This window comes from Mastomys coucha, unplaced genomic scaffold (assembly GCF_008632895.1).
Source record: "Mastomys coucha isolate ucsf_1 unplaced genomic scaffold, UCSF_Mcou_1 pScaffold21, whole genome shotgun sequence".
NCBI classification, from domain to species: Eukaryota; Metazoa; Chordata; class Mammalia; order Rodentia; family Muridae; genus Mastomys; species Mastomys coucha.
This window is the reverse complement of record NW_022196904.1, coordinates 180,005,007-180,029,015: the sequence shown is the minus strand read 5'-3', so window position 1 is coordinate 180,029,015 and position 24,009 is coordinate 180,005,007. Positions and strand designations below refer to the sequence as shown.

The window sequence follows — 24,009 nt, the reverse complement described above, 5'->3', positions numbered from 1 at the left end:
AAAAACTACAGCTACTCAAAGGTCAGTGTCCCCTAAATCCCATTAATAATGAAGACCCTGCACTCAGGCATGTAAGTCTCAAACTATAGAAATCAAAAAATATCTTTCAAATCCTAAAAGAAGTGATATATAAAGAAAAATAACCTGACACAAACAACAAGAGTGGTAAGACGTAGATCTGAAACATCTCAAAGACTATACAGTTACAAAGAATGTGTTATGACATAATTAATGACTCCAGAAAAAGGCCAACTTTCCTAAGAGAAAAAATATTTCTAACTTTGCGCCCTGAATAATTATCCTGTAAAAGTGAAGGAGAAAAAGAACTTTCTCAAACCAAAGGGACCTTTTGATCAGTAAATGAGCTCTGCATGAGTTGTTAAGTTATCTTAAAAGATGGAAAATAATGTGAAAATCATATAGAGCATTCACAGAAAAATGAAGATGTTTTGTTTTTCCTTTTAATTTCTAAACATAACAAGGAATGGTGTCTTCTAAACAATGACAGTAACAATGCAGTTGGTTCCATATGCTTAAGTTTGTTGAATGATGATTTTGATATAAAAGGCAGGGGGAGGGTTTATGATTACCTTATTATTATTAACTCACATGACTCATGGATAAGGCTTTTAAAACTACATGTGATATGCTAGAAAGAGGGAAAATCAGCGGGGAAAATCATGAGCTCAAGATCCCAATCGACTTTATATTATTGCATGTATAGTGATTACTAAAATTACAGCAGAATGTCAATTATGTTCAATCACACATAGACCAAGGAAAAGAATATTCTAGACCATTAGACATTCTTAAACAAATTGGATATCATGCCATCCTGCTCTTAATATGATCAAGCCATAATATGATCAAGATAAAAATCAGTAACAGAAAGATAACTAGAAAATCTCCAAATACTGGACATTAAACAAAATACCTCTACAATGAGTGGGAGACAAGGAGAAATCTGAAAAGAAACTAGTTCTAAATTAAACAAATAGGAAAATATTACTTATCACAGTGTGTAGAGTTCACCAAAAGCAGTGCCTGGGACACCTCTGAAAACACTGAATGCACTAGCCAGAAAAGAAGCCTTAAAACCAGCTATCTACACTTTTCCCTAGGAAACTACAGCACTAAGAAGAATATGCCAGAGAGAAGAAATGATGTGATCAGAAAGGAAAGCAAAACAATAGAAAACAGGAAACAGGAAGTCAATAAGGAAAGCCAATGAAATTGAAGGCAGGCTCTTAAGAGAAAACCAGGTTAAGAAAAAACAGAAAGCATGCTCAAGTTGTAAATGTTCCAGATGAGTAAGAAGAACCCACTACAGATCTCATGGCTAGCAAAAAGACAATGAACTGACCCAATGAATATTTCTATCTCTGCAAACTTAACAAATAAAGGTAACAATCTTTGAATGACAAAAATTCACCAAACTCACACAAGCAGATACATAAAATCTAAACAGTCCTTTGGACTTTGTAACTTTGAAGAAAGGGAAGCACCAATGACCTTGGAAAATAGAAGACACAAATCCCTGAAGGTTTACTAGTAAGTTATCCCAAACATTCAAAGAAGAAATTATGATGATTCTTAACCTTAAAAAAAAAGGATTTCCTGATCATGTTGTTTCCCCTCCCAGGTAAGTTTGCTGTTATAGTTGTTAGCTTCGAATTTTTGTGACACTCCTAAGAGTGGGTGTGGATGTGTCTCAGACTTTTTCATCTGCTCTTGGGACTCTTTTCCACCTACTGAGTTGCCTCATCCAGGCCTGAGATGACAGTTTATTCCTAGTCTTTTTTGTATCTTTTTTATGTCATGTTTGGTTCATATCCCTGGGAGGCATGGTCTTCCTGAAGGAAAACAGAAGGAGTGGATCAGGGATATGGAAGTGTGTATGTATGTTGAGGAACTGGGAGGAATGAAGAGACAGGAAACTATAATGGAATATATTGTATGAAAGAAGAATAAATTTTTTTAAATTAAAATAGATTTTCTTAAGATACATATGTTTCGAGATTCAGAGTAAATGTATGTAAGTCTGTCATTTTGTTAAATACTGGTACTGCACAGGCTACATCTTAATTTAAAACAATGTGATCTAAAACAGTGTGTATCATTACTATTAAAAATAAAATATCAGACTTAGCCATAAGTCTGATAAAATAGCTGCAAGATCTGTATATGACTGAATTCTGTGGAAAGAAATGTAAGTCTTAAGTAAATGAAGACAAAGATGATCCATGTCCATGGACAGGAGGACTCAATATGGTTAATGTTTTAGATTTTACCAGGCTGACTTATCGATGTGATACAAAACCAACAATATTCTGGCATGTTGATTTTTATATCTCAGCAAACTCATTCTAACCTTATATAGAAAATAAAAATACATATACATAGTATTAATATGAATGAAACTGTGCTCAGCTTCAGATTTACAACAATCAAGTAGACATGGTAAGAGTGAAGAAAAACCAAAGTCACTGAGAAGGAGCAGAGCGTCAGACTTACACATGCTGTTTGCCAAAGGAGCAAGGGCAACGCATCATGGCCAAGACAGAGCTTTCAAAAGGTCACACTGGATTATTAGGAGAGCAGCATGTTCAAGAAAACTAATCCAGCCACAGGCCTTCCTCCTCTCAAAGAGGAACTGAAATGGAGTATAAGCATAGATGTAAAACAAAAGATTAAAAAAAAAACCCTAGAACACCATGTAAGGTAAAAGTCAGATGGCCTGTGTATGCCAGTGGTGTTGAAGATAAATATCAAAGTCACAGAGCACCCAACAAATGATAAGATGGACTTTGTTAAATTTCAACGTCTCTGCTTTGAAGGAGACATTGTCAAGAGAACGAAGAGTGAAATAGACTCCATGGGTATATCTGCAGAAGGTATAAGAACTGTTATTTAAAATATATAAATATCTCAGAAACAATAGACAGTAAGAAGCAGGCACCTGGCTTTTAGAACAGGGAAAAACATCTGGAAACATCGTCAAATGCAATGTAAAACTGGCCAGTAAGTCTATTTCCCACATAATATGTCATATGGGAAATGCACATTCAAACGAGCTCCCACAACAGTCCTGGGAGAATGACCACAGTCCAGAACTTAACACCACCAAACGCCAGGGAGGATACAAAGTAAGAGAAGCTCTTCTTCATTGCTGCTGGGAAGGCAAAGATGCAGTAGCTGGAGAGATGATGGCTTAGTGATTAAGGGCGTTTATAATCTTACAAAGGACCCAGTTTCAATTACCAGCACCCACACATCAGCTCACAAAGAGCTGTCACTCCATTCCATAGAAACCTGATGCTATCTTCTGGGTTCCATGGTCATGAGGCACTCACATAATACATATAGGTATATCCAGGCAAACACTTACATATCTAAACTTTTAAAAAACTCTTTTAAAAACTGAATGTGTTTTCAAGTGATAAAACAATGTAGAGACCACTTGAATAGACATTCTGAACTGAAAAATAACCCAACTTGTAAATAAAGTATACCAAGTCTACATGCTAAAAAGTCTACCCGCATGATGTCAAATGAAAAGCCAGAGACTCCAATGGCAGGCATTGAGGAGGAGGGAGAGATAAGTGAATCACAGATGGTTGTGGAGAAGCATAACTATTTTGTTTCATACACTGTTCAAACCCAAGGAAGACCCCTAACATAAACTCTGTGTTCTGAGTGATAATGACCTGCTTATAAAGCACAACAACTATAGCAAATGTGTATAAAGAGGAAGGCTATGCAGAAAGGATGGCGGGAGCAGGGAACACACGGGAAATCTCTGCACATCCCTCTGAATGATTCTGAAAACCTGAAAGGCATTACTATTAAGTTTAGGGCCTACAAGATGGCTCAGCAGAAATAGGGGCTTGCTGTCTAACAAGTGACTGACTTCAATTACTGGATCCACATGGCAGGTGGAAAGAGGGGAGAGACTCCTACAAGTTGTCCTCCAAGCTGCACACAACGCACTGTGGTGTGCACCTAAATACATAAATAAATAAATTAAATAAATAAATAAATAAATAAATAAATAAATGTGGTGTTTTTATCTTAATGTTCAGTTTTAAAAAAGCAATAAGAGAGAACATTAATTCAGTTGATGATCGTTTGGCCGAACTTTCAGTCTCAATTCTTGACACAGGCATCATCAACAGGTTCTGGGAGTAAGAGCTACTGTAAGAGATCCAGTAATTGACACTTTTAGTTTCTTACTCTTAAGGCGCAGCAGCCTCATTACCTTGCCTAAGAAAACTAGTGTCTGCAGGACACCAGGGAGATGTTGATGGGGATTTATAAGCAGGTCTTCACGTGTCATCCAACTTTGTTTCACACCTTTAAAACTAGCCCATGATTGACACATGAGAATTCTCAATCTCAAGAGAGGTCAAGTAATGTCCTTGCTATACAGTACATTGGTAGAAATGACAATAGGAGCAAAACAGAGTCAATGACACTTTAGAAATTTTTAAATCGAAGAAAAAGCCTGCAAATGTGTACTGTTTCCCAAAGTGCTCTTTCTTTCTAAAAATGTATTTAAGTTTCACCACTGATGTAAGGAACCAACTTTGGCAAGCAGGTGTTATTCACATATGTGTGTCCTTAACTTCATTATATACTAGAATTGCACTCCCAGTTCCTGCAAAATAATTTAGAAGCTGGAACATAGGAATCTAGAAAAAAAATTGATATTGAAGAAAAAGGGCCAAACCTTTGTGCTATTGCCAAACCACCAGAAGTAGGTAAGGGTCCCGAGCTGACTGGGCCACACAACTGCACTGATGTTGACATCCTTATTTCGTATGGCAACAAATGGAACTCGAAGGTGAACGTGTTCCACTGGACCTAGAGGGACAAGAGGGAAAACAATGTTTATGTTCCTAGAATAAATCATCGACTTTTCCATAGTCTTGACTTTTAATCTCCATCTTTGTTATCATGCCTGCAAAAAAAATTTTTTAAAAAAAATAACAAATCCTAAAATGCTGGGCAGTAAGTGTGTGTGTGTGTGTGTGTGTGTGTGTGTGTGTGTGTGTGTGTGTTCTTTAATTGTAGCAGGAAGTGTAACAGGACATTCAAACCAAGTTCCTGACTTCTCAGTGACAGGCAAACTGAATTTACATCTGGTAGTCCACCTACCATGAATACTTATGAACCTCCAGGCCAAGGACAAAGCAGAATTTACTAGGTAGACACTTAGCCATTAAATAGGACAATAAACAGCGGTCTGTTGTATTTCTGAGAATTAGCCCATTTTGTGACTTGAGGTCAATGAATTCTACAGAAGCTTCTTCCATTATCCTCAGTTGCTAATTGGTTTCCATCTGCTTGAACAATTGGCCATTGTGCTTCATCATCTGGAGGACATAGAGAGTGCCATTCATAGGCTCCGCAAGGCTGCTTGACAAACAGGGAAAAACATGGCTGCCTCACACGTCAGGTTCCAAACACGGCTGCCTCACACGTCAGGTTCCAAACGACAGTAAGATGGCTTTTCCCCTTTGCTCAGAAAAAGTGTATACATCATTGCATTCTACACTACACCATCCACTAAAGGAACAACCGTGAACACAGCCGAGGTGGCTGTGAGACTCTTCACTTCATTCAAAATAAAAAGAAAAGGAAATGCTGGCAGAGAATCATTTGTATATTAATTTTACATCTCAAAGATTCTATTAGTTTTTAAGACTCTCAGAGATTTTCTTCTTGTTGTTTGTGACATGTATGACCCCAGAGGACAGTATCTTCTGAGAGTTAAGCTAAGCACAGAGTGATGGATACAGGATCTCACACACATGTGGGACCTAAAATCGTGAGCTCATAAAAGCAAGCAATAGAATATTGGTTTCCAGAGAATGGCAGAGGTGGGTGGGATAGACGTAGATCAAAGGATACGGAATTTCAGTAATGTGAGAATAATACACTCAAGAGGTCTACATGTACTATGATGTAAATCACAGTTAATTACTTGTACTGCATTTGGAAAATCTTTAAAAACAAATTTAAAGAGTTCTCACCATTAAAAAAAGTAAGTTTGAGATATAATATTTATGATAATCAGTCTGATGGAGCAATCACACAATTTATGCATGTAGCTTAAAAATGTCTTGCTGTACATGATTAACATATGATTCCTGTCAGTTAAAAATCTTCTGAAGAAAAAAATTGGAAACATCCATTCGTCTATAGTTTTTAAATACTTTCTGCCTACAGCTCTCTGCCTTGATGCCAGACGTATGGCAACTCGAGAATCTTTACCAGCACAGACTGTCACCCTTGGCACGTCATATACACACTTGGCTGATACTTTCATTATTTTAAAAGAGCAAATCTGTATTACTTTTACATGTTCTGCCTGATGTCAGCCACAAAAACACAAGGTGCAAGAAAACATTGACAAGCTCTTCAACACTTTCTTTACTCATATTCAAGGGTTAAGTTAATGAAAACCTTGCAATGATTTGGATTCCTGTGGTTGGGGAGAGCACCCCAGAAAGGGGCTAGCCCAGGAGTGCTAGGAGAAGCTTGACTCTCTCTATCAACAATGCGGAGTCTCATGCCTGGGTCCAGGTCTCCCATTCTTCCTCCACTGGGAAAAGGTTCTTTCAAGCTGGAACCCACTGGTCCTATTTGTATTCCACTCCCCACATGGAAGGGCACTCCTTCCCTAAACTGCCTCATGAGAACCTTAGGCATTTCACAGTTTAGCCAAACTGTATATGACTATAATCCTAGAAAGCCTTTCCCACTTCCTTTCACTCCAACAGGTCTTGGAGGGTTCTCTGACACCCAAGGCAACAAAACTTCCCTCTTCCTAAGATTATGCCAGACATAAAATGGATGGAGTTTGGGTGAATTGGCTAATGTGGTCATGTTTATTCCAGTTTCAGGCCAGTCACGGATTCCAACAAAACGATATCTATGAGCTTATACTAAAATCTATGATTTTTAGTACAAAGATCCCGAGCCAGTTGCAAGCTTTAACACTGGGATAGGTTATGGAACAATAAGATAGAACTGAGTGGATTGGACAGAACATGGCACACTCTGAAATCCTTCCTGTCACACGTTAACCCTTGTGATAGAAGCCCTATAATCTGTGTGAAATTGGTTATTATGGGTGGCTAACAACTACTTTTGTTAGTTAATGGCCCAAGGTGAGGCCAAGAGCAGTTTCCACTGTACTAACTGTCTGGTAAATGCAACCATGATTGATTTGTAGGGAATTATGAGCACTATAAAAGTTTCAAGGAACATTTCCTCTTTCGTGCACAAAAGCCAGAGTATAAAGTATAAACCCATCCCCGTGGCTCTCCCAATCTCTCTCTCTCTCTCTCTCTCTCTCTCTCTCTCTCTCTCTCTCTCTCTCCCTCCCCCTCTTTCTCTTTTACTCATTTTCTTGTGTGCATGTGTGTGTGTATGCATATGCATATGTGTGTGTTTGCTTTATGTATGTGTTTGTATGTCTATGCATATGACATGCAGTTATATGTGCACATTTGAACGAAAACTAGAATTTTGACATCAGGTGTAGTCTGATTTTTTTTTTCCTTTGAGACAGGATTACTCCCTGAACTTGTCACTCACTGATTTGGCTAGGCAGGCTTGCCAAACAGTTTCCTAGATCTACCAGTGTCCATGTGCCCCCTCCCCTCAGTGCTCAGATTACAGATGTATAGCCACAGGCATTATAAGGGTTCCGGGAATCCAAACCAGGTCCTAATGTCTGCCCCGCAGACACCTCGCTGACCAACTCACCTCTCCTACTCAAGTCTTTTCATTTGTTAGGTATGCTTTGGCTATCTTCTCTGGAAGAAACAATCGCCAAGGGTGAAGTCATGTGCTAACCTCTACGCATCATCCTAGTGACTCACCATGCCTACGAGTGGTCTTGGGTGTCCCTAGCATGTACATCATCCAGTTTGATGCCCAGAGCTTCCATGTAATCTAAGAGATAAGTTCAATTTTTATAAAGGCTAAGGACACTGGATATTCAAAATGGTTATTATCAGAATCTGAACCCTCCAAAGCCTGGGTCCGCTCATATGGAATCCTAATCCAGTGTTGCTGGCAGAGACTGCAGTGGCTCTGCGTGGATCCTCATCACTCTGTGTGTTTGTGACTCATCTCTTAAAGGAACTCTCCTTTTTCAATAGGATGAAAATAACACAAGGACAGGACTGCACTTGCACTGATGACTCTCTAAGTGTTTGCTGGAGCCCCTTACACACATCAAGAACTCTATAAATATTTCCTGGATGACTTAGTGAGTGGTTGGGTAGTCCTTGAGTAGTTCATTTTTATTGGGACCAGAACTCTGTGAGGCCAGGCAGTGCTTAGATGTAAGCCATTTGAAAGCTGGAATTAATCTGGAAGTTATGTATTACAGATTGGCATGGTAAAGACATCATTTATCTATAGTCCAGGTTCTTCCTATCCATTTTTAGTATATGTTCTCTTTAGTAGAAGACAAAATGCCTCACCCTTTGCCAGGACCTCCTTAAGAATGTGCTATTTACGTGCAAGGTTTTACACAGTCACCAGGTTATTAACAGGAATGGAGTTTTTCTTATTGACCTCAGCTCTTTCGTACCATGTAATTTTCCTTTTATGTGACATATTGCCAGAAAAGCACTAAGGGGTACACAGCAGTCCCTGCTGATCCATTTTCACTTGGTAAAATTTCAGTTACTCATAGCCAATTATAGACTGAAATTCTTAAATGGAAAATCCAAAAGTAAACAAAAATCATAAGTTTTCAATAGCACATTGTTCTGATTATTATGATTCTGTGTTGTTCTGTAGCTGACCTAACCATTCATTCATTCAGTTTATCATATATATATATATATATATATATATATATATGTATGTATATATATATATGTATGTATATATATATGTATGTATATGTGTGTGTATGTATATATACATATATATCATATAATATATAATTATATGTTATAATACATAATACTCAAATTTGCTAACTAGCATTAGAGAACAAATGGCTTACTCGGGGTTTGGTACAACTTGCAGTTTTAAGACTCCTTTGGATCTTGAAATACTTTCCTCACGTATGTGGGCAAGGCTTCTGCTTAAATAAAAAACATAGACATCTTTAAACCCATAGATTTTGCTGATGAGGTGTGTGGAGTCAGTGTCTACCCACATCAGTACCCGCTTAGCCCATAATCCAGGAGCAGCAGTGTAGTGTTTCGGTTCACGCACCCCATAATCCAGGAGCAGTAGTGTTTATTTTTCAGTTAACACAATTCAAATCTCAGGACAGGCGAAACACACAAAGCATCCCGCACAAACCGAACAGCCTGGAATCTTGCTGGCGCTCCCCACCAAGCAGCAGCCAGCATCACCGACTATAGCACAACCCAAAATTGTTATTTGTAATATCATGAACTTGAAATAACCTTGGATATATGAAGATTTTATTTTTTAAAACACACACACTTTCTTGAAAGCAACTGAAACAGGTGCTTTTTCTATCTTCCTTGGGCTCTTCCAACCGAACCAAACATTTAGTTCAATTTATGCATTTTTTACCCGAGAATGAACCTAAGGCCATCAACTAGATGGCTTCCATTCTTATTTATTTTTCAGTAATCTCTAAAGCAAAGGAAAGAAGACATTTTATCTATACCCGAGTCTGCATGAGCACACTTAGATGCACCCACCTTTCAGACTGGAGTTACAAAGTGAAGAGCCTTGGCAATGTTACCTATACCTTTAAAATAAGGAATCTATTTCTGCATGGTGAAATTGAATTATAATTGAGCATGCATTTCAGCATTTTGATGTAGATGATTTTAGGAACCGCAGTGAACTTGGCTTCAGCTCTGAATTGTGGAAAGTGAAGTCTGGATAGATGGAGTTGCCGACTGGAAGAAAAAGGGAAGAGGAGGCCGCTTATTGCTACTTACAAACCACGTGCAGGAAGAGGAACGCTGTGTCAGAACCAAGGTTGTTCTCCGCATACGCTGTCACCTGGAAGATCCCCGCACTCTTATACACATGCCTGATGCCGTCCTCAATGGGGCTGAAGTTGGCATAGGACACAGCAACCCCATCCCCGAAGTCAAGCTGGATGTTTGTCCTTTGGAGGTCACCCTGCAAAGGGAACAGAAACTGGTCTGGTCCCCTTCACAAGCTTCTGATAGACTCTCATCTGATACTAATCCTCAAAGTGTCAACATTACCCTGAAACCTTCCAGGGCTGTCTCTTTACCACGAGATCATGTCTATGAAGAGGTGTGGGCAAGGGCTGGGGACCTGCAGGCCCAACCTTGGGGCTGCTTGATTTGGTTTGACTCTGGCAACAGTGATGAGGAAGAGAGTGTCCAGGGGGGTCGGCCACACAGGCCTGGCCCCTCACAACTGTGGCCAACTCTTCTGAGGCATGGTGATTGGAGCAAGAAAGTGAAGCTTTGGCTTTGTTGTTACATAGTTTCAGCCAGCCAAGAAAGCTTTGATTGGAGTGATGCACCCATTTCTCTGGACACATGTATGTACGAACATCCAGAGAAAGGTAACGAAGGTTTTAGTAATAGAAAGTATTACTTTCTATTTATAGTAATAGAAAAATGTTACTGTCCCCACTCTTAAAATAGAAGTATACTACACACAAAAAGGCTACATTAAAGCCACATGGCTAGCAGCAAGAAGAACTCAGTTTTGAATCTACACACCTTTTTGGATATCTTTTATTAAATTTAAGAAATGTATTAGTCATTTAACATGTATAAAACATCATCTTCAAAATAATAGTAGGAGGTAGATCATTATTCCCATTCTACAGGTGAATACTGATGCTATCTAAATTACTTTCTTGTTCTTGCCTAGGATTTCCTGAAACCGCTTAAGCCATGCTCTCTCTCAAAGTGATTCAGCCCACAGATGTCTCTGCCCTTGGATGTTCAAGCACACCTCTGATATTGCCTCTATACCAAGATATGCATTAGCTCAGCTGAATACACTACTACCTCAAGCGGATAGTTAGCCTCTCAAAGTCAAGGTTAGGTCTCATGCTTATTACACACCCCCATACTGCATCAACACTTTGGATAAATGTATAAAGCAGACCATAAGATAAAGGTCCATAACAAAGAAGGTTTTAAAAAAAAATGTCTGTTTATGAATATGTGGCAGACCATGGGCTGAACTTTCCGAATTGGTGACCCCAAATCTTTCCTAGAAACAAAACATTTGACTAATGTACAAATCAAAAGATTGTGCCTCAAAATTGTGTGCTGGCCACAGCTTCTCTTTACACCTCTCCCGCCTGTCTTGGAAATGTAGATGTGAATGAAATGCTGATGGATGCTCTCTTGACCCTCTCATGATGTCAACTACCCTTGAGTTTACAGATGTAAATGAAAGTGGAAATGAACTGCGGGGAATTGAAATGGATAAGATCATGGCTCTTCACATCCATTTGAGAAAGTTTTTATAGCTCTGCTCCTGAAAACTCTCTAGTGGAAATGTGATAATGACCTCCTTTGTGAATCTTAAAGTCCTCTAATTCAAGCATCAGCGTGAGGGGAGGCTGAGGTATCTGCCAGGTCAGGATAAGAAGCCTGCACCTTTCCTCTTAGTAAGGTTTGGACTTTAAAGACTCTGAGGTGTTCAGATTAGTGAGAAAACCCTCCTGGCTTGCTTTTGCTCCCTTTCCAAGATCTCAAGAGCCCAGAGCAATATGCATATAAATTTAGAGGGCATTGTCAATCAGGCAAGCCTTACAGTCTACCAGTATAGCAAAGAGTGCTAGGAAAGTCCTAAGTTTGGGCAGAAGGAACATATCACACAGGGAGCAAAAAGCAGATGAGTGGACCAGGGTGATAGCATACACTGACTGCCTGAATTGCAAAAGTCACTAAGCGCTGAGTTAGTGAAGCTGCTGATGGAGAAGCCACACATGCTGCTGTGTTCTGTATGAAGTGAACTTTAAAATTTATTTCGGGCATCTTCCCCATCTTCACACTCACAGGTTCAAGACTCTTTAAAGGCTTGTGGGTTTTTCTAATTAGTGAGGGTAAGGGTTAGAATAAAGCAAGAGAGGCTCTGAAAATCAACATCTATGATTTAACTATCATAGTTTACAGGTTGTATCCTTATGATAATAAATATTTCCAAAGCAGAAACTAAGAAGCCTTAAGAATATATCGAGGTAGGTCATAATGGCACACGTGATAATCCCAGAACTAGAGACGTAGACGCATGTGGAAGACAAGCTTGAATGCAGTGAGGGCTGCACTGTGACTTCAAGTCGGCCTGAGTGAGTCCCTGTGTTAAGAGAGATAAGGTAAAACTGTCTTAAAAAACAAACAAACAAAAAACCCATATATATACACACACACACACGTGTGTGTGTGTGTGTGTGTGTGTGTGTGTGTGTATAACAAGGGCTAGGGCTTGAGCCCTAAGCTCAGAGCCAAAGTCCTGAGTACAAGACCAAGCATAAAGGATATGGAAGGGAGGGACGGAGGAGGGATAGAAGAGGGAAGGATGGAGGGAGAACGAGTGAGCAAGCAAGCAATCTCTTCCAGAGGCACTGTGAGCTTGGTCTTCCTTACAGATGGCTGGAGGGGTTTCTGTGCAAGTGCCACTCCCTCCCCTTCTCTTCTCACTCTTGACATCAGTGTGACAGTGGGGCAGCTCATGAGAAGGTTGGATTTCTATTTCCTTCTTTGCCTGAGATCAAGGAATTGTCAGCATGTGGATCTGACTGCAGACCCCCAAGTGATCACCTACCTCCTCCATTAGAATGATGAATGTTGCATTATGGCCCTGTTCGGCCACCAGGCGCCCATCAGTGGTCACCACATGGAGGCCCCGAGGAGCTTTTCCAGGACACAACTGTGTCTTAGCAGAATACTTATCCCTTAACCCATCTGTGCAGTTGTTGGATACAATCCTCCGGTACCTAAAGAGATTTGACAAAAAAAAAAAACAATTTTGACAATGGTGTATTTTGTAGTGTGTGTGTGTATGTATATGTCCATATATATGTATAAGCATGTATGTGTTTATGCATTGTATATGTGTTTATGCATGTGTGTATGTATGTACATACATATGTGCATTTGTGTGTGCTTATGTGTATGTGTATATGTGTTTATGTGTATATATGTGTGTATATATATGTATGTTATATGTATATGTGTACAGGCAAGCTTGAGTGTGTGTGTGCATTTATGTGTATGCATGCATGTATTTATGTATGTTCATGTATGTATATGTATATCTGCACACATATGTGCATGTCTCTTTATATGTATATGTGTTTATGTGTGTATATGTGTGTATATATATGTATGCTATATGTATATGTGCACAGGTATGCTTGAGTATGGGTGTGTGTGCATTTATGTGTATGCATGGTTGTGTTTATGTGTGTGTAAGTGTATATATATATATATGTGTGTGTGTGTGTGTGTGTGTGCGTATATATGTATGGGCACATTTGTGTGTGTGTATATTTTTGCATATGCATGGATGTGTATGTGTATGTGTGTGTGTGTGTGTGTGTGTGTGTGTGTGTGTGTGTGTGTGTGTGCGTGTGTTAGGAAGGGAGGGAGGGGAATGAGAAAAGAAGCAAGCAAAACTTCTTCTCACAGTTGATCATAAAAGGCAAGTCTCCCAAGCTCCAGCTACTCACAAAGACAAACACCACTCAGGAGCTGCTCTGCCCACATCTCAGGAAGGCTAGCTCCTTAAACATGGTTATTGATCCCACCTAGTGCACCAGGGATCTGATCAGTGTCTAAACCAGCCCAGAAAAATCAATGTCTGACTCACACACAACAGAGGAGGCGAGCACTAGACTAGGGAAGCAGGGAAAGAGCAGGCAAGGGTACCTCTGCTGTCAGCGCGGGTGTGTGCTAGCTCCCCAAGGCCACCTCCAGCTTCCTCTGTACTAGGAAGCAGTTAGAAATCACACTCTTAACTCCCCATAATCAGACAGTTTCTCCCTATATTCTCTCCATACCAGGGTGTCATTAATAGAAGGTCTAGTAAAAATAAACATAAAAATCATAACTTTTTACCCTGGGGTCACTAGGCTCCATATAACATATTTTCTCTGTTTTCTAAAACATTATTACCTCAACATAAATGTCCCATTAGAAGCACAGTTTTTAACTTCTATTCACCTCTGCTATAGTAAGTGAACCTTACCAAAGGGGTTTCCTGGGAAACCTCCCTACAAAACACTGGCAACTTCTATGGTAATGTCATTGAATATGTGGCAATGTCCCAGCATTTGCCTTGACCGCTGACCCAAGTGCTTGCCTTGACTGCTGACCCACCTCACAGTTATTATTTCCAGAAAGTCCATGATCTATGCATCATCACTAAAATTGATGATCTAAGAAAACCACATAGATTATCCCAGTATTACCACTCTCTGCATCACCACCACTACTACCATCACCATCAAGTCCTATCTTCACTCTTAATCAATTAATCCATGGTATCCTATTCTGAAAAACCTAAAGCCACAAAAATCTAGATGATATCAGCCCTCCATTATATCTGACTTTTCTTTATTTTTTATTTTTATTTTTTATTAGATGTTTTCTTTATTTACAATATCTCCTTCCCCAGGTTCCCCTCCAAAAAGAAATAAAATAAAATAAAAAAAAAACAAACTAAAACTAAAACAATCCCCTGTTCCTGCCCCTCTCCCCCTGCTCACCATCCCACCCACTCCTGTTTACTGGCTGGCCCTGACATTCCCCTACACTGGGGCATAGAACCAATCACAAAAGAACACATATGGTATGCATAAGTGGATATTAGCCTAGAAGATTGAAATACACAAAGTACAAACCACAAACCACAAGAAACTCAAGAAGAAGGAAGACCAAAATGTGGATACTTCGTTCCTTCTTAAAAGGAGAAATAAAATAACCATGGAAGGAGTTGTAGAGACTAACTATGGAGCAGAGACCAAAGGAAGGACAATTCAGAGACTGCTCCACCTGGGAATCCTTCCCATATTCAACCATCAAATATAGACACCATTGTGGATGCCAGCAAATGCTGGATGATAGGAGCCTGATATATCTGTCTCCTGAAAGGCTCTGACAGTACCTGACTAATATATAAGTAGAGACTCACAGCCATCCATTGGACTGAGTACAGGCTCCCCAATGAAGAAGCTAGAGAAAGGACCCAAGGAGCTGAAGGGTTTGCAGCCCCTTAGGACGAACAACAATATGAACTAACTAGTACCCTCAGAGCTCCCAGGGACTAAAACTCCAACCAAAGAGTACACATGGGGGGACTCATGGCTCCAGCAGCATGTGCATAGCAGAAGATGGCCAAGCTGGTCATCAATGGGAGGAGAGGACCTTGGCCCTGTGAAAGTTCTATGCCCCAGTGTAGGGGAATGCCAGGGACTTTTCTTTCTTAACACTGCCCCACAATTGGATCACACCCACACTCTATTCCTTCTTTTGAGATCATATGGCAATGCAAATCAAATGTTGTACACAGCTCCTGGCTCAAATGAAATTATAATACATCATTATCAACTGTCTACTGAAATATGTCTGTATCATTGCTATTCACCATGGCAGCTGCTCTTCACACATGGCTATCAAAGCTTGAGATGTAGTTAATATAGCAGAATGGAATGACAATAGCTGTTACATCACATTAACCAAAGTACAATATTACTGTTATCTTCACCTTTTAATTGTTTTAATATGAGAAATTAGTCATACACATTACATTACACTTATACACATTATATACATATACTGTTGCAGTCCTTTTGATCATCACTGATTTAATTATATCAAATTATTCTACAGTAATCTTTCTTTGCTATTTCTACTTACAAGATAATTTTTAGTCATGATTAGCACCTTAGAACTATTGTATCATAAGGCAAACTTTATGTCAACTACTTCCTTTTTATATGGCTACCAAGAAAACTCTCTTGGAAATTTATGATATTGATCAAAGTTGGAGAATCTGGAAATATTTATAGATACTTATAGGAAATCTTTCAAAGAAAAAAGTGAATAGAATCCTTTTTATCTTTTTCTGACTTAGCTATTTTCTGTTTGCATACCTATGTTGCTTAAAATTGCATCTAGCTCCAGATGTCATGTGCTTATGTGATATGTCCTAAGAGTATTCATTTCTAATAGTTTCCAAAGGATGTGGAGGTAGAAACTGCCTTTTGTAGATTATTCCATGTGACCGTTATGTTTTCTTGTTCTCTTACAGTCCATCTCCTTACATTCAAAGTGTTCAATCTGCATTAAATTATTTAAATCTTCAAAACATATTCTTACAAAAACACTATAGTAAATCACTCAAATGCCCAGCCTAGCATTTGGGACTATCCCCCAAATCAAATATTACCTAAAAAAGCAATAGTTTTAGAGTATTTCAGACTACTCAAAACACTCATCCATGTTTAAGTTTCCTTAGCAGATGGCAGACATCTAGAAGACAGTACCCACTACTCTCTGCAGCCATCCAGGGACAAAGTAAAGGAGTCTGGACAAGTTAGCTAATGTGGTAGAAGAAACACAGGCAGACATGAGAGTGGAGCCCAGAGCACTCAGGGTCTTGCTTCTCTGAAAGTGGTCTGGGATACCTGCAACCTCTCTACCCTGTGTGGGAGATTGTTACAAAAGAAGAAATTAGCTTCATTCCAGATGTTTCAAATCAGGAGCTGACTCACAGAAACTCAGGTAACCATAAGATCCATCAACACATGAGGAAGGTGTCATGGCCCCATGTGCCCACTCTTCAGAGCTCTCCTGGACCACAGAAGCAGAAAAGAGAAGGATGAGTATGTCATTGTTTCCTTGAGTTTGTTTATAAGGTGGATCACACTGATGGATTTCCATATACTGAACCATTCCTGCATCCCGAGGATGAAGCCTACTTGATTGTGGTAAATTATTGTTCTGATGTGTTCTTGGATTCTGTTTGTGAGAATTTTGTTGAGTATTTTTGCACTGATATTCATAAGTGAACTTGATCTGAAGTTCTCTCTTTTTTGTTGAGTCTTTGTGTAGTTTAGGTATCAGAGTAACTATTGGTTCATTGAACAAATTAGGTTTCTATTTTGTGGAATAGTTTTAGAAGTATTGGAATTAGGTCTTCCTTGAAGGTCTGATACATTTACATAATGGTATAAAATTCAGCTGTTAAAAATGATGACTTCTCTGAGGTAGTGTCTGTCTTTGTCACTGAGATGCATTTCCTGTATGAAGCAAAATGCTGGGTTTGTGGAGCTGAGTCTGGGAAGGGGGAAAACATTTGAAATACAAATAAATAAAATAATCAATTGATTAAAAAAGGAAGAAAAAATAAAAGGATGAAATAACCCATCTCCAGGAAAACCCCTGCCAAGTGTCTGAGGGTAACTAGATGGGCAATGAGAGAAAACAGACAACTAGACAATTACTGAAAGTGTCCTAAGTGTGCTTATCTCCTTCCAGACGTGGCTAGGCAGGGGCTTGTGCATTTTACTTGATGTGCCAAGTGTTAGTGTTTGAGAATGTGCATTAATCTCCCACTAGGGAATGCTGTAATATCTACACACTGCAGCTGAAGCCAGAAAAGTCAGGCAGGCAATGTAGGTTTTAAAGAAACAACAACTATAATTTTTTAGTGATCAATTGTAAATGGTATTTCTGGCCGGTAATTTCTTCTGATGGTTTCTAAACAAGCTATCCTTGGCTCAATATTTCCTCAGTTTCCCTCAAAAGCCTCTTGATACAAACTTACCCAATCCATACTCATTCTTTTCAATGAAGGTCCATTCCATTTCATTTCATCATTGTAAATGGACAGCAATGAGTTGTGAATGGACAACAATGAGCTGTGAATGGACAACAATGAGTTGTGAATGGGCAATGATGAGTGGAGTTCCTTTGTGCATTGAGCTTACCCAGTGCTGTTAAGGTAGCTTTGACCAAGGCTGCAGTCCTTTGAAAGGGAAGCTGGGTTGTACCAAAAAGCTGGGACACACTGGCTCTCTCCATGTCTCTCATATCCATAGTCACTATCAAGAAAATAAACATGGTAGAATGTGTGTTAAGAAATGTTAAAGCATCCATAAATATACACAGGTCCCAATTCCTCCCCAAAGTCATAACTCATCATCTTAATTAGCCCCAGTGAGGCAAATATCCTTGTCTTTAAAAAAAAAAAAAAAAAAAAACAGTACGCATTTAGAAATGGTCTCACCATTTAGAATTACAATCTAGAGAGAAAAATCAGATTGTCGAAAAAATTCAGACTAGAAAGCACATGAATTCAAATATGCAACAGGCACAATGCCTCAGAGGTGATAGCTCAGGGGAGCGGGACACTATACAGTCAAAAATCATACTCAGAATCACAAAACTAATTAAATAAGTAAATGGCAACCAGGAAGATGTCTTTAAAGGTCATGATACATTTCTATGTAATGATTCAATATATACTATCTGAAAATTGATTTCACAGAATTTATATTCATTTTTACTTTAAATTCAACTGCTTTCAAGTATGTTTGTGTTTATATTTACATGTATGCCCACAGGAATTCAGGCTTCTTTTGTTAAGATAGCCTATACATTCTTACGAATACAACAAAACCAGAGTTTTTTTCCATGCTTCTACAGGATCACAGCCACAGCACTGGAGGCCAAATAGCATGCCCCTCCTTCTTGGAGTTTTATAAGGTTTTCAGATGTGTAAATGTCAAAATATAAGAGTAATAAAGTGGGTGGAGGAGATTAAATTCTCAGAACCAGCCAGAGCTGGTGCTCACTGAGAGCACCCTCTCTTGGTCCAGGCTTCCAAGTTCCACCTTAAGAGGATCCCTGAGACCCAGAGAGCACAGTCTCAGTGGGATATCAACCCACTGAGGATTGAGGAGGACTGGGAAAAGGCAAACCACTCCCTGTCCTGTGTTGATATATTTTCTTTTTCTTTACATTGTCTAGGAACTAATGTTTTGTGAAAGTCCATTGAGAACATAGGTAAATTATCCGAGTGAATGCGGGACAGGAATGGAAGGAAGACGGGCATACAAATGCAACGATGACCCATCAAACAAATGTGGCAACACCTGCCCTCAACTCCTTCTTCATTCCTTTCAGGATTTATCTCACACTCCAACCAAACCTAACACAGCATAAAGGATTGACTGAAAATGCCATCATGTGCTTTACTATCCACAGAGTAACCCCAGCCTACTTCTCGATACCCTTTTAGCCCTCCTCCTTTCTTTCTTCCTTCTTTCCTTCCTTCCTTCCTCCCTCCCCCTCTTTCTCTTTCTTTCTTTCCTTCCTTCTTTCTTTCTTTCTTTTGTATGATATGCCATGAGCATGGATCATTACTCTTTATTTTCTGTGTTTTGTGGTTTCTTCCTTATTCTTCTCTAATATCTATGTTATATGAGCCTAGCACAGTTTACTGCATGCAATTTTGGGGGGCTATCACAGGATGGAACTTAAAGGGAAATTATATATGTCACTGATTTTCAACAGTTGAATCACGTATCCATAAGTGCTATTGAGTAAAATAATGTCATAGGCACATTAAAACACAATCCCTCTAACTACCCCCCATTGAGTTGTGTCTATTTCTGTAAGAGGGGGGTCCTCCTGTCCGAGATATTGGAGGGTTAACTGCAGAACGTATCTCCAAATGCTCAAGAGATGAGTGGAGTGGGTGTGAGCAGAGTTGATAATCAATGGAAAGGCGGGTGTGAGCAGAGTTGATAATCGATGGAAAGGCGAAAGCCAGAACAGTGCTGATAGAACCATGGTTCAATGACGCTGGAAGAAAGAAGGGTGAAAGAGACATTTCTGCCAGCTGAATCCTTCAGCAAGTGTCTGATCCATGAGTAGAGAGCATCTGGCTCATAATTCATCTGGACTTTGTGTAGCTTGTAATAGTCCATGAGATCTGACTTGGAAAATTGGGGGAATTTTCTAAGGTAACTAATGGTTGTTAAAGACATTATTAAAATTTAAATTATATGACATTTCATTCACATAAATTATATTTAAAAGTCAATAAATACACAAAGCATAATCTACTGCTTTATTGCATTTTAGTATTGTATAACTATAACATTACATATATATGTTTACATTTGCAACATATGCCAAGTAACATATGAATATTGTTATTTTGTTTATGTTCTCAGGGTCTTTTATATCCATGTATGTGCTTAGTAGGAATGATATGTAAAGCGGAGCTACTGGCCATGTCTACTCAGTTCTCCATTCATTAGTATAATGCTGAAATCAGCCACTATGGGAATATGTACAGCATTCAGTGTTTGTTCCCAAAGAGTTAAACATTTGTCAGCACACCACTGAATGTTGAATTTCAAGCATTATTTATGCATGGAAACATTGGGCTGTGGTATGTGCATACTACTTCTTGAAAATTCCCCTATGCCTTTATAAGATGAACCTGTTGACCAGTCCTGCTGACCCTAGAAAATACTGGGAGTCTGTGAAGGAAGGATGTTTCTCTTAAGTAGCGTGGGGAGGGCAGAAATATTTTCAAGGTTCTTGGTGAAATGTAGCCATCTTCAGCAATTCTGTTCAGCTCTGCTACCTGTTAGCGCTGCGGTAATTAAAAAAAGGTGCATCAAGCATGCTGCTCTGCCCCAAAGAGCAAAAGCACCTCATTAATATTTAACAACACTTGCCGAACTGGCTGCCCCCAAGCTGTGGACTTCTTCATTAATTTTTGCTAAATGCATATTAAACTCTTTCACACTGTCCAGCCTTCCTCCCAGCTCATGAGTCTGCAGGATTTAAACAAACAAACAACCTATGCTCCAGCTTCCTCGGAAAAGGTGGGGAGCTGATGAATTGTGAGATCTGAACAGGATACACCAGAAAGACTGATTTGCCTCAGGGAAGTATGCCGCCAGATCCTGCATGCACGCAGGCAGTTCACTTCGAGACATAATTTACCCCTGCATGGTGCTTGATTATAAAAGCAGTTGAATGTCTACCTGGATAGGGAAAAAATCTGTCCATTTCCAACAATATGCATATGGTCCAACACCTACCGCCACCCCCTCAAGGAAAAGCCTCAGACTGAGAAAAAGAAATGGCAAGAACAGTTCAGAAGCTGAAGTGTGTGTGTGTGTGTGTCTGTGTGTGTGACCATAGGATGGGTAGTTTGTAGCATGGATCCAAGGATCCAATCCCCTTCTCCCTGGACTGTAAGGAAATATAAGAAGATGAATGACTTGCCAGACATTGCACAAAGCTACTCCTGACCTACAGCGGTGATTAAGACTGCTGATGATTTGTGTTTAACATTAGCATAGTCCTAAGGGTTACCACTTAATCAGAAGGTGGACTCTGCCCTGCCAGAACATTCTGAAACTTAACAAAGAAAGAGATTTCTTTTATTTTTAAGTGTGTGTGCACACACATGCATGCACGAGTGCATGCATGCATGCACATGCATGTGAAAGTGCACATAAGTACAGTGCCTGTGGAAGCATTGGATCCCCTGGAGCTGGAGTTGCATGTGTTTGTGAGATACACAATATGGGTGCTAGGGAATAATATTAGCTCCCCTGAAAGAACAGTGTGTGTTCTTAAGGGCTAAGCTAGCTCTCTAGCGCCACTCGGAAACTCCGCCAGTTAGAAGCCAAGGTCTCTTCCCAGGAAGCTTTAGGGTCTGTGTGCATGTCAGGCCAGGTATAGGCCAGACCAGTGTCTCTGACCCCATTCTCCCTCTACTTCTCTACCTAGCAGATTGCAGAATGTATGCCTGCCAGATGCTTTGATCCCATTCTAGGGGTGCACTGGGGTAGGCTTGGGATCAGGGCCAGTGGAAGCACTCACAAAACAAATGCAGCTACCACAAGAATAACAATCCCCATCCTCACTGGGCAAAGCATGAACCCAGATGCAGCCACAGAAAAAGAGAGCACTGTATCTTTAGCCAAAAATTACTCAGACAAGCAGACAACCATCCCTTCAGCATTTCTTTTGATATAACTCCATGGTGGCCATCTGCCTTTTCCTTCCAGCTAACAGTTTGCTTATGTATCTACTCCGTTTAAATCAGTCTGTTGCTCACTTCCCTAAAGATGTGCTGATTTTATTTAGTTAATTGGTATAGCTCCATTACCACTCACTGAGAGAAGCCATCCATAATTACACATGATCTATTTGCCCGATGATCTCTTTGCTCTAACCACCTTTCCACCAGTGATAAAACCAGCTCTGTCTAACAGAACACTCTATAATGAAAGTATTACATACGGCTGTGCTCCATTATGATAACCACTAACCAGAGCAGCTAAGAAATTGCATTTTAATTTAATTTTATTTTGATGCAAACAATCACATGTGACTAGCGGCTATTGTGATAGACTCAGAACTGGATCATAAAACTCTCAATACTTTATAATATTCTTTTTTTGTTTTCTGTTATGTCATCTTCTGGGGCAGTAACTCTTTTTTATACATTGCTTATTGCCTTGTTTATACTTTAGCTTGTCCACTATAGAAAAAAGCATGCTCACTTATATTCCATATGCATAAAACCAAAGCCCGATTAGACTATAGGTATACCTGAAATTATGTATGGCACCCCATATCCCTCTCCTTGTGTCTTTTGCCTCTATACTGGATAAACTCACCCTGTGGATATGACTCCACACTAAACATGGAAGAAACTATCATGACATTCTAAGTCAGAAACTAGATTATTGTCTTGAGTAAATGAAGCCCTGTATGTGTTTCCATCTATAAAATGCCCAGCTCTTCTAAGAGCTAGCTAAGAAAATTAAGGTTACTCTGGAACAAGACTATTACAACACTCAGTACAGAATAAGTACTCAACCCAAGCTACTGTTGAATGAGCAAAAGGAATGGATAAGAAATGGGCAGCTGCTTCCTGCATTATCACTGGCAAATATCTCCCTCTCTAAGAGGAAGCTCTCCCAAGGCTTTAGAGCAAGCCCCTGAGACCCTATTAGCAACCTAGGTTCTCCCTCAGTGGGAATTAGATCCAGTGACTCAAAAGTGTCCTGGTGGAGACTTGACAGCAAACTGTGGAGAGGCTGGGGATCTTTTCAACCCCAGAGTGAAAACCTAGGCTTCTGGGATGCTTACACTTTCTACCTAAACCTTTGTTCTACAGATAGACACTTCTGAGGCCAGGAAATCTCTCCCCTTTAAGCAAACTTACCTTGCCTCTGTAAACCAAGGCTGTGTGCCCTTTAGCTCGCACAGATATGGAGATATTAAACAGGCCACTCACAGCCTACAACCTTCCTAAACTTTCTTAAGTAAGTAATGTACTCTCTGCTCTTCTCTGAGCCTTACATGTTGCCTGGGGCAGCATGGAAGAGGCCTGCTTTGGCTAAGGGGCACACTTGAATGGAATGTGTGTTAATGGCTGGAACTAACTGAACTGAAAACTCACACAAGGGTATAGGAGTCAGGCTATCACACAAGGTTCAATTACTGCTTTCCAGGATTAACACTAAAGACCAAGACAAACTAGACTAGATGAAAAAAATGTATTTTATTTTACTTTTTAAAAACATGTTCTTTGTTTAATTTTGTGTGTTAGTGCTTTGGCTGCACTCATGCATCTGGACTGCGTATATACCCAGTGCTTGTGGAGGTTGGAGAAGAACATCAGTTGCCCTGAATCTGGAGGTACATGTAGATCATCATGCGGAGGCTAGGAATGCAGTCCTCTGCAAGAAAAACAAATACCCTAACTGCTCAAGCCATCTCCCTCAGCTGGGAAAAACTAGACTGTTTTTTTGTTTGTTTGTCTTATTTTGTTTTGTTTTGTTTTGTTTTGTTTGGTAGTATGGAGTTTGTTTAGGGCATGGGAAGGGGAGTTGGAAGGGAGTAGATATAGACAGACAGACACACACACACACAAAGAGAGCAAGAAAGAGAAACAGAGACAGAGAGAGAAGAGAAAAGAAGAGAGGAGAGGAGAGAGAAG

General features: G+C 39.7%; 1 protein-coding gene across 1 annotated transcript in view; it reads right to left on the bottom strand.

The window, feature by feature from the left end:
* Sorcs3 (sortilin related VPS10 domain containing receptor 3) overlaps nt 1-24,009 on the bottom strand; it is a 609,790-nt gene that overhangs the window by 27,776 nt on the left and 558,005 nt on the right. The window contains exons 17-20 of the mRNA XM_031390639.1: nt 17,954-18,067; nt 12,784-12,955; nt 9,957-10,143; nt 4,730-4,863 (exon numbers count right to left, since the gene is read on the bottom strand). Of these exons, the coding sequence (XP_031246499.1) occupies nt 4,730-4,863; nt 9,957-10,143; nt 12,784-12,955; nt 17,954-18,067 (607 nt within the window). The remainder of the gene's footprint in view (nt 1-4,729; nt 4,864-9,956; nt 10,144-12,783; nt 12,956-17,953; nt 18,068-24,009) is intronic.